General features: G+C 41.1%; 2 protein-coding genes across 2 annotated transcripts; both read right to left on the bottom strand.

The window, feature by feature from the left end:
• Nucleotides 1-3,310: 3,310 nt before the first annotated feature.
• Nucleotides 3,311-3,712, bottom strand: LOC112506102 (trigger factor-like). Its single transcript, XM_025110132.1, has one exon. The coding sequence runs from the start codon at nucleotides 3,710-3,712 to the stop codon at nucleotides 3,311-3,313; it is 402 nt and encodes a 133-aa protein (XP_024965900.1).
• Nucleotides 3,713-9,377: 5,665 nt separating this feature from the next.
• On the bottom strand, nucleotides 9,378-9,797 carry LOC112506101 (ribosomal L1 domain-containing protein CG13096-like). The gene has a single exon (XM_025110131.1). The coding sequence runs from the start codon at nucleotides 9,795-9,797 to the stop codon at nucleotides 9,378-9,380; it is 420 nt and encodes a 139-aa protein (XP_024965899.1).
• Between the last annotated feature and the right edge of the window lie 717 nt (nucleotides 9,798-10,514).

The raw sequence follows: 10,514 nt of genomic DNA, 5'->3' as shown, positions 1-10,514 counted from the left end.
AGTCTTCCCATGCAAGAAGACCCTTTTGATTATCATCGTCAGAGGATTCATCTGTGACTAGCTCACTAGATTGAGCTAGTAGTGACTTCTGTTGGTAGTATTCAGTCTTCTTTCTGTAAAAGGTTGCCTCTTTTGGACCCCTCTGTGGTGCCTTGGGTCCTTTGGACCAGCAATCTGCAGCATAGTGGCCAGGTTTGCCACATTTGAAGCAGCCATCCTTGGGCTCTTCCTTCCTCTGTTCTTCATCCCTCTGAAAGGGCTTCTGCTCCTTCTCTTTCTTCTCAGATCTCTCTCTCCTTCTATGAAGCTTCTGCGATTGAAGTTTTTGTACTCCTTCCTGTCTCCACCCATTCTGTATTCTCTTGTGATCAATGCAAGAGTCTTCATTATCTCCTTCATGGAGATCTTTTCTTCTTCAGAGCTGTTGCCACTGTCTGCAAGCAGCACCATTTTTTTCTTCTTCTTCTTCTCCTTCTTCGCCTCCTTCCCTTCCTTTCCTTTGCCGGAGCACCCGTCTTCTGCAACTAGAGCCAGAGGGCCACCTAGATTTCTCTTCATTTGCRTAACTTGGGACTCTTGACTCTTGAGAGATCCAAACAAGTCTGCTAACGTCCATGTCTCGAGATCTAGAATGGCCTTCAAGGACATTGTAATAGTCGACCATTCATCCCCAAGGCTCTTCAAAAACAGTGAGTTGTTCTCCTCTGTGGTTCTGGGGATACCATACCTTTTACAGTTGCTAATCAGCGTGTTTAGCCTAGCGTATGTATCCATAAGAGACTCACCYTCTTYGGCCTTGAAGCTGTAGTATTCATCGATGCAAATCGAACGATTGTTCTTTAGCGTCTTCCTTCCACCTTCGATTAATTTCTCCAGTTCTTGCCATATGTCCATGGACAGTTGACAGTGATCGATGCATTTGAAGATGTCGTTAGGAATAGCCATGATTAACAACCATTTACATTTGTTCCCTAATTCGACGATTACTTGTCTTCGTCACTCCAGTTAGCTTCGGGACGAGGCTCATAATGCTCAGGTATCTTGGTGTAGTTTGAGTTGCAGGAACTCTTGGAAGGAGGTTCATTGGGACGTAAGGAGGATTGTACAGGAATTCGCAAATCCTACGATGAATACCTCAAGAAAACTCACCATTCGAATTTTCCATTGAGGAAATTCCTCACGAATGAGCATAGGTGGTTTAGACTGTGAACCCGTACTCATAAATGATGTATTAGTACTACTACGAACTGTGGGACCTAAGTATGTGTACGGGCTACTTATGGTCGTTCGTAAAATAATGGGGCACGTTGGTCAGGTAAGGCTCAGTAGCGTCTCAAGTTTATACATTGTGGTAGATTTACATTTATTCAGTGCAAAAAGTTTACGTATAAGTTTGCAAATAAATGGTTTATGCATTATAATGTTTTATGCATGTGAAAACCCGTGAGTTCACCAACTCTTTGTAGTTGACTCGTTTTATGTTCCATGCTTTTCAGGTAATAAGTAAGAAAGGATGTATTTTGGGAGCATACTTTTGACAAGACCGACTAAGTTCGCATTTGAAGTTTTTGTAAAAGATTTATTTATCAAAATTTGATTATGATGTTAAACTTGTTTTATATTGTAAAATTTGAAAGGTGTTATTTATTAACGGTTGTTGTGACTCGCTTACCTGTTACATCTCGTGTTTCTACTTTAGCGGGGTGTGACACTTTTAACTGTTTTGGGATCTTTTTCAGTGAGTCAGTCTTTACTTAGAAATTTTTCTTAAGTTACAAGTTTAAGAAAAAATATAAGAACGGAAACTGAAACTGAAAGCATGTTCATTGACTTATAGATTGTTAGTGAATGTAAGAGTAACACTAGAACTCATAGACTTGTGTCCCTATTACTCTTCTTATGGATCTTTTTAAGTGATGCACAAGAAATACTTATATTAATTTCAAAAGGAAATATTACAAGTCGTTCTGTACATGTCTAAGACTTACAAAATAAAAGTTTGAACACTGAAAGTCGACATAGAATAAAGGATTATAAAGTGAATGGACAAATTACAAAGGAAAGTAACTAGTCTAGGTCTTTCAGATTAATGAAGCTAGGTACATTTTCTCCAAGCTCCTTTCGACGTAGAAACTCCCTTCTGATCTTACGGTTCATCATTTCACCTTTGAAGACATCATCTAGCCAGAACCTGAGATATCTGAGATGTTCCATTGGGTATAGATGTAACTCAGACATTCTTTGAAATCTAACTTCGCCATCATAGTCAAGGAATATAAGTCCTAACTCAGGCTTCACATGCACAGTGTAGGGTATGTAAGGACCCTTCGCTGGTAGTGTGAAATCCAGCATTGATATGTCTGGCTTCTTTAATGCCTTTAGGACTTCTTCCACCTTTCTTCAGTGTTGGCCTTTCAGGGACTGTCACATACCTGGACATCTTCTTGATCAGCTCGCTGATGATGTCTATGATAATCAGCTTATGTCGAGACTTTCAGCGCTGCATGGCTTGGCGGATCTCTAGCCATTTGATGTAGCCATATTCACCTAGGTAGGAAGGGTACTCGGTGATCGTCTCAAGATTATCCCTGGTGATGAGCATGAAGATCAGCATCCCACTGTATCTTATCTGTCCGCTGATGCTAACGTTTGAAATTGGATGAGGGTTGATTCTCTTATTCAGGCATTCTTCACTCCAACGCTTGTCATGTTCGGCCAGCTTCAGGTTCTTTTCACGTTCAGCCTCTGCAATAGACAGAAGCTTAACTTGGGCCTGGACATCGTTCACCGTCTTTTTTGGATTTTTTCTATGGAAGAACTTTGACGGCTAGAGACTTGGCCAACTTTAAGTTGTCCTCAGTCTGTTTGTTTTGAAGTTCAAGTTCTTCCTTGGCCTTGATAGCCTCGAGTCATTCAACTTAAGTCAGGAAGTCGAACTCACCACAATAGAGGTACGAAGAGGAATTTTTACTCTAGTTTGGTCGAGGGACTTCCTGAGCTGAGTCATCTATTGCTTGGTAGGAGCGCTGGGAGTTGGGTTCTCAGGGACCCATTCTTCCAGTCGACCTTAGGTAGTTGAGGGGATGGAGAGTTGGTACATTGAATTAATGGTGATTTGGCTTGAGAACTAATCATATAAGGGTTCAAGGGGTTTGAAAAGTAGCTTGAGGTTCCCTTCTTCAGCAACACCTTTGCCTTTCGACTTAGTGCCTTGGTACGTTTCTTGACTAGCCTTATCTCCCTTTTGCTCCCACTGGGATGCGGAATCCCTGAGGGTGACACCTTTTGCAGCATTAGCAGGATGCTGCTACTAGATTGTGAAATCGTCGTCATCCAGTTCACTGTCGGAGTCAGGGAGGTCAGGAGACTCACCATTTTCATCGTCATCCTCTTCATCATCATCTTCCACATCACCAGCATTAGTTGCATAGGTGATAGGAAGATCATCGTCGCGAGCTTTAGTGTCAGCTCGGACGACATCAACTTCCTCAGGTGCAAGAGCTTCATAGGAGGTTGGGATTTCATTGACAACATTAGCATCAGCTTCAGCTCTAGGAGCTTCAGCTTCATCTTTATCGGTTGTGGGAGCGGCAGGTAAAGAGGCAACAACAGCAGTAGATGGTCCAGCGTCAGACCTTATCTCCCCCTCTCTGGAAATAGCTCTTGAGCAATATCCAAAGAGTTGGTCGACGCTCAGGATTTGGAGTACCATCATCTTTTCTAGCCGTGTCAGCTCGCTGGCTAGGTGGCTAGGCTGATTGTTTCTTCAAGTGCTTCATTAAGTTGGGCGTGGTCATCAGCAGTGAAAGAGGGTAGAGGCGCTAGCACTGGCCGATTGAGAGCGGCCAAAACTTGTTGCATCAGCTCCACTTGCTAGACATAATGGGAGTTTGCTTCATCGGCCTTGTTCGTTAGAGCAGCGATGGCCTCAACATTTGCTTCAACGGCCACTTGTAGTGTGGAGAGCTGGCCATTGACCTCTTGAACTTCAACCCTGATGGCTGAGAGGTCAGTAGCGACTTCGTCTCCGCGAGACATGTCTTTATGGACCTCGTCCATCTTGATGAAGACAGTCTCGACTGTTGGGAGAAGCAGCTTCACATTCGTAGCCATGTCGTATCTTCTTCCATGGCTTGAAGTCTCTATGGGCAGCAAAAGCTAGAAAGAGTCAAATTGCTTCAAGTCTAGCTACTGGTGGGAAGGTCTCGTCATAATCGATCCCTTTTTCTTGTCTATAACCATGTGCAACAAGTCGAGCCTTGTTACGGGTTACCATAACTTCTTCATCTAACTTGTTGTGATAGACCTATTTGGTGCCTATCACTGTCTTGTCAGATGGATATGGGACAAGATACCACACTTTGTTCCTATCAAACTCAATGAGCTCCTCTTGCATGGCAGCTAGGATCTAAGATAGCATCATTGATCTTCTTGGGCTCAACTAAAGAAAGAAAGTTGACAAAGAGACATATATTACCTAGACCACGAAGAGTCTGAATACCTGCACTTGGATCACCAAGAATTTGATGATTTGGATGGTCTTTAGTCCATCATTGAGCTGGTAGAGGATTATCATCTGAGCATAAAAGTTCAAGAACAGAGGATGAGAGTTCAGTTGCATATTCTTCAGCGGTTGGAGAAATTGCTAAAGGAGCCTCAGATTCAGATGCTGAAGGCATTTCATTCACTGATTGATCAGTGTTTGAAGTAGAAGAAGGAACATAGCTAATGGGCACAACAGTGATATATGAAGAAGACAGATTGGTGTGATTAGCTGCAACTGGAATGATTAATGGATCATCTTTAGCTTCTGGGGCTTCCATGTTGAGAGGAACACTGAAGGAAGCTTCAGGTTGTCCATAATGAGAAAACATCCAGTTTTCTAAATCTTCATCATCATTTATGATGGGTTTAGAATTAGTTTATTGAGATTCATCAAAGGTGACATGAATAGTTTCTTCTATTGTCTGTTGTCGTTTGTTGAATACTCTGAAGGCTTTGGACACTGAATAATATCCAAGGAATCCTTCATCAGCTTTGGGATCGAATGTTCCTAGTTGATCACGGTTGTTGAGAATATAACATGTGCAACCAAAGATATGTAGAAAGATGATGGAGGGCTTTCTTCCATGGAAAAGTTCGTAAGCTGTGTTCTTGAACCTCTTAACGATCAGCGATCGATTTTGTGTGAAACAAGTGGTGTTGACAGCTTCAGCCTAGAAATCAGTAGAGAGATGGGACTCGTTGAGCATTGATCGAGCAGCCTTAATGATTGTTTGATTTCTCCTTTTAGCGACCCCATTTTGCTGAGGAGTTCTCACTGAAGAAAAGTTGTGAGAAATTTTTTTGTCCTCATAGAAGTTATCCATGGTACTGTTTTTGAACTCAGTACCATGATCACTTCTAATAGATCGTACTTTAATATTGTTAAGTACTTCTATCTTCTTGATGAACGAGATGATGTCTTCAGGTGCTTCACTTTTGGATCTAAGAAAGAAGACCCAAGTGTACCTAGAGTACTCATCAACAGTGACGAGTGTATACTTCTTTCCAGCGATAGATTGCACATTCACTGGACTAAAGAGATCCATGTGCAGTAGCTGAAGAGGCGATGTCACTAAAAAGATTTGCTTTGACTCAAAAGCTAGCTCTTGTTTGTTTTCCTTTTTCACACGCTGAGCAAAAAGATTCATTTGCAAAGTAGTGTTGAGGAAAACCAATGACAAGATCATTTGTAGACAACTCGCTGAGTGTCTTGAAGTTTAGGTGAGAAAGTTGTTTATGCCACAGCCAGTTGATATCTGATGACGCTTTAGAGAGGAAACAGCTATTCTCAGTGAGAGAGGAATCCAAGTTGACGATGTAGACATTCACTAGACGAGAACCGGTTAAGGCAACCTTATCATCCTTGTCATAGACATAGCATGAATTCTTAGAGAACTTCATTATGTAGTCTTTGTCACACAGCTGACTGATGATGAGGAGGTAGTGCATCAGTCCTTCAACGTTTGCAACACGCCTGAATGTGGTTGCACCATAGGTTAATATACCAAAACCTCTGGTATATCCTTTTCCGTTACCTCCAAAGGTTACGGAAGGGCCTCTTTCTTCCTTGTAGTCAATGAGCAGGGGTTTGTCTCTCGTCAAGTGCCTTGAGCATCCACTATCGAGATACCATATGCCTTTAACTTCCTGCACAAGGGAACATTTTAAAAATACTTTTGGTACCCATTCTATTTTGGTCCAGTAATGTTAGAGGCTTCATCTACTGAAACTGAAGAACCAGCGTCAACAGATGGCTTCACTAAACCTGGAGAGGTTTTAGTGGAAATAGGAACAACCTCTGACACTAGAGAGATAGAGTCAGTGGGTGTCTTCACTGAGCCTGATGAAGAGGCTTCAGTAGTGAGAACTACAACACTTGATACTGAAGGCTTAGCATCAGTAATTGTCTTTACTGAGCGTGAAGAGGAGGCTCCAATGGTTTTCTTTACCTTGATTTCTTTAACAACCTTAGTGGTAGATTTTGCTTTGGTTGATTTCTCATCCTTAGCTACTTTATTGCCCTTGGCTGGTGAACCAGCCTTGGCGGCAGGACACTTACTTGCAATGTGTATCGTTTCACCACAGTGTTTACACTTCCTATAGCTGAGGGTAGCTTTAGGGTCAGGAAGTATGTTGGGCCCGCTAGGGTCTACAAGATATGTATAATAGTTTGTAGAAGGGGGGGATGAATACAAACACAGAAAACTTTTCAAATTTAAAATATATATTGATAAAGAAGAATCAATACATATTTTACATGATTGTGTACGAAAAGATAAGGTAAATATAACCTATCTAAACAATCTAAGTTACACACTAGTTCTTAACAAAGAGAAATGATTTGTTGTTTAAGACTTAGAAGGAAGTAAGTTCTTTCTGGGTAAGAACTATTTAGAATACTAAAGAGGGATTCTAGCTTGCTTTTGAAAATAAGCGTATTGTGTTCTTAGATATGTGTTCTTTTACTTATGAACGTAAGCTAGGGTTCAAGAGTAAATATCATTCGTATCTCTGCATGGAGATGGAACACATCAATCTATACCCATTGCATTAAATACACATTTAATGCAACGTAGTAGGGTTTGAACAAGCGTCAAGCCTTTAGAGAAAGACTTGTCCGTTGCTACATTGAATAGTACAAAAGCCTATTCATGTGCAAACATCCTTTCATAAAGTTAGTGGGTAGTAGAGTCAAATAATCGGCTCCATATTACACTTCTAGAAAGGGTATGGGTTTGTCCTTTGTGTGTATAAGGACAAGACAAAAACAATCGTGCTCAACAAKCTTCTTTTGATTGTTGAATGCTGGAATAACCTGAAGGTCTCTTCAACATTCGATGAGGCTTGGGAAGTCTTCACACATGTGTAGACAAGGTTGTAATCACTGAATACCGCTTTAGATCACGAACTCGCCGGTCTCTAATCTTCAGTTTCAGTCTTCGACTTTGGCTGAAGGTTCTTTGGTGTGATTTTTGTCTTCTTGAAGTATCGTTGTTGCTGATGGATTTACATTACATTTTCTCATCGATCACTAAACAGACTCAACGATGATCTCTGAAACTGAAAGACAGAAACAAAAATACTTCATATATGGTAAAAGGATGATCATCAAATCATTGAAAGAGAGGATCAACAATCTCCCCCTATTTTATGATAATAAGGCAACATAAAGAAAGTTGTCTTATAAAATAAAGTAAGAAAAAGTTACATATAAAGTACATGTCCCTTTTAATTGTTTTAGGATCTTTATCAGTGAGTTAGTCTTTACTTAGAAAATTTTCTTAAGTTCAAGTCTAAGAAAAGATTAAAAGAAGGGGAACTGAAACTGAAAGCATATTCATTGACTTATAGATTGTCAGTGAATTTGTAAGAGTAACACTGGAACTCATAGACTTGTGTCCCTATTACTCTTTTTAGGGATCTTTTTCAGTGATTCACAAAAATACTTATATAAAATTCAAAGGAAATATTACAAGTGTTTCAGTACATGTGTAAACTTACAAAATATAAGAATAATCACTGAAAGTAGACATAGTAAATAGTTTATTCAGTGAAAGAATGAAGTACAAAAGAAATAACTAATCTAAGTTGTTCAAATTAATGTAACCAGGTACATCTTCTTCGAGCTCCTTGTGACGTCGAAATTCCTTTCTGATCCTGATGTCCATCGCTTCATCAAATACGTCATCGTTCAGCCAATAATGGAGATATGCAAGATGTTCTATTCAGCAGAGATGCATCTCAGACATTCTTTGAAAGCTGACTTTGCCATTATAGTCAAGGAAAATAATTCCTTTCTCAGGCTTGAAGTGCATAGTGTTGGGTACATAAGGACCCTTCGCTGGCAGTGAGAGATTCAGCATAGAGATTTTTGGCTTCTTCGAAGCCTTCAGGACTTCATCTAAGGAATACTTTGTTTCATGCTCATTCCTCAGGATGGTCCATTATTAGGGCTTGAAGGTCTTTTTCTTCTTCCTCCTTTCTTCAGCGTAGGCACTTCAGGGACTACGATATATCTTGACACTTTCTTGATCAACTTGTTGATAAGGTCTTCGATAATCGTCTTATGTCTGGACTTTGAGCGCTAAATGGCTTGTAGTATCTCCAGCCATTAGGTGTAACCATACTCGCCAAGATGGGAGGGACACTCGGTCACGGCCTCTAGATTGTCCCTGGTGATGAGCATGGAGAGAAGCATCCCACCATCTTTTGATCATCCGTTGATGATGGCGCTCTTGATTGGGTGAGGACTGATCCTCTTACTAATGCTTGCTTTGCTCCAGTGCTTGTCTCACTTAGCTAGTTTCAAGTTCCTTTCATGTTCAACTTCTACAAGAGATAGGAGCTTAGCTTGGGCCTAGACAGCAGTCACCTTCTTTTTGGACTTTCTCTTGGTAAGAACTTTGGCGGCAAAGGACTTGGCCAGCTTTAAACTGTCCTCAGTCTGCTTCCTTTGAAGTTCCAGTTCTTCCTCGGCCTTAAGGGCCTCGAGTCTTTCAGCTTCTGTGAAGAAGTCGAACTCACCACAACTAGAGGTATGAAGATGGATTATTAGTCTAGTTTCGTCGAGTGACTCCCTGAGCTGAGTCATCTGCTGGTAGTGGGAGTGCTGGGGGTAGGGTTCTCAGGGACCCATTCCAGCCGACCGTAGGTAGTTGAGGGTATATCAAGTTGATACATAGAGGTGATGACTACCTGAGATGAGGAGTGTTCAAATAAGGGTTGAGTAGATTGGAATAATACCTTTAAGTTCCCTTCTTCAATGACGCCTTTGCTTTTCAACTTAGGACCCTGGTGCTTTTCTTAAGAAGCCTCTTTCACCCATTGCTCCCCTAGGATGCAGAATCCCTGAGGGCGACACCTTTCATGGCATCGGCAGGTTTCTGGTACTGAATTTTGAAGTCGTCATCATCACTGTCTTCATCGTCATCATCGTCCAGATCTTTGACAGTGTCAGGAAGGTCAGGGGACTCATCGCCTTCTTCATCATCACTTTCTTCATCCATATCACCAGCATCAGCTGCAAAGGTGACAGGAGAAGCATCGTCACGAGCTTCAGCTCGGTCGGCATCAACATCCTCAGCTACGGGAGCTTCAAAAGAAGTTGGAGAGTCATCAGTAACAGCAGCAGCTTCAGCTTCTGTTGTATGAGCTTCAGCCTCAGCTTCAGTTGCTGGAACAGCATCAGCAGCATCATCGGAAGGACCAGCTTCAGCATTGTCTCCCCCTCTATAACACCCCAAACCACACATTACATGTAACACATACTTCTTACATAAGAAATACATATTATACCCCACATTGGACTGTTAAAACAAGAATCTATCAGTATAAAATACACGGTCCAAAAATTTAAAATACAAATTCTTGTACTAATCCCTGATCATCTACCAAAACTATACATATAATCACCAATTCTTCATGCAAATAAACATATGGGGAAAATTATCACAGTTTCCTTTTTCCCTTACCATCCGCACTTTCTGCAATACATATTTAAAATCACAAAACGAGGGTTAGACCAAAAGGTCTAGTGAGTTACCCTATTTATGCTATTGCAGGGGGAAAATCACCAAAACTTTTAAGTAAAATAAGTTTTCATATATATCACAAATATGTGAAGAAGTAAGAGCATAAAGCCAATACTTTTCACTAGTAACAATTTCCTGACTATTAGCAGTTTCGACTACTAATTCATCATCAACTAAGACAGAATTCAAACATGCAGTTTGAGCAAATAGTGGGGATACAAACGAAAAGTTTGCACCGGAGTCAAATAACACCTTAGCATGTATTGAATTCAGAAGGAAGGTACATGTTACTACATCTAGTGACGTTTCTGCCTCGTTCTTTGTCATTTGGAAGGACCGCCCTCGTGCCCCTCCTTGCCCTCTTCCGTTCACAGTAGGTCTTCCCCGAGTACCCGACGCATTACTTCCCATTGTCAGTTGTGGAGTCCTTAACAATGG

Source organism: Cynara cardunculus, assembly GCF_001531365.2.
Source record: "Cynara cardunculus var. scolymus isolate 2C chromosome LG 2, CcrdV1, whole genome shotgun sequence".
NCBI lineage: Eukaryota > Viridiplantae > Streptophyta > Magnoliopsida > Asterales > Asteraceae > Cynara > Cynara cardunculus.
This window is presented reverse-complemented; position numbering and strand designations above follow the sequence as displayed.

Excerpts from the sequence above, each read along its gene's own strand:
- LOC112506102 (XM_025110132.1), bottom strand. The coding sequence starts at position 3,712 with ATGGTACTCCAAATCCTGAGCGTCGACCAACTCTTTGGATATTGCTCA.
- LOC112506101 (XM_025110131.1), bottom strand. The coding sequence starts at position 9,797 with ATGTGTGGTTTGGGGTGTTATAGAGGGGGAGACAATGCTGAAGCTGGT.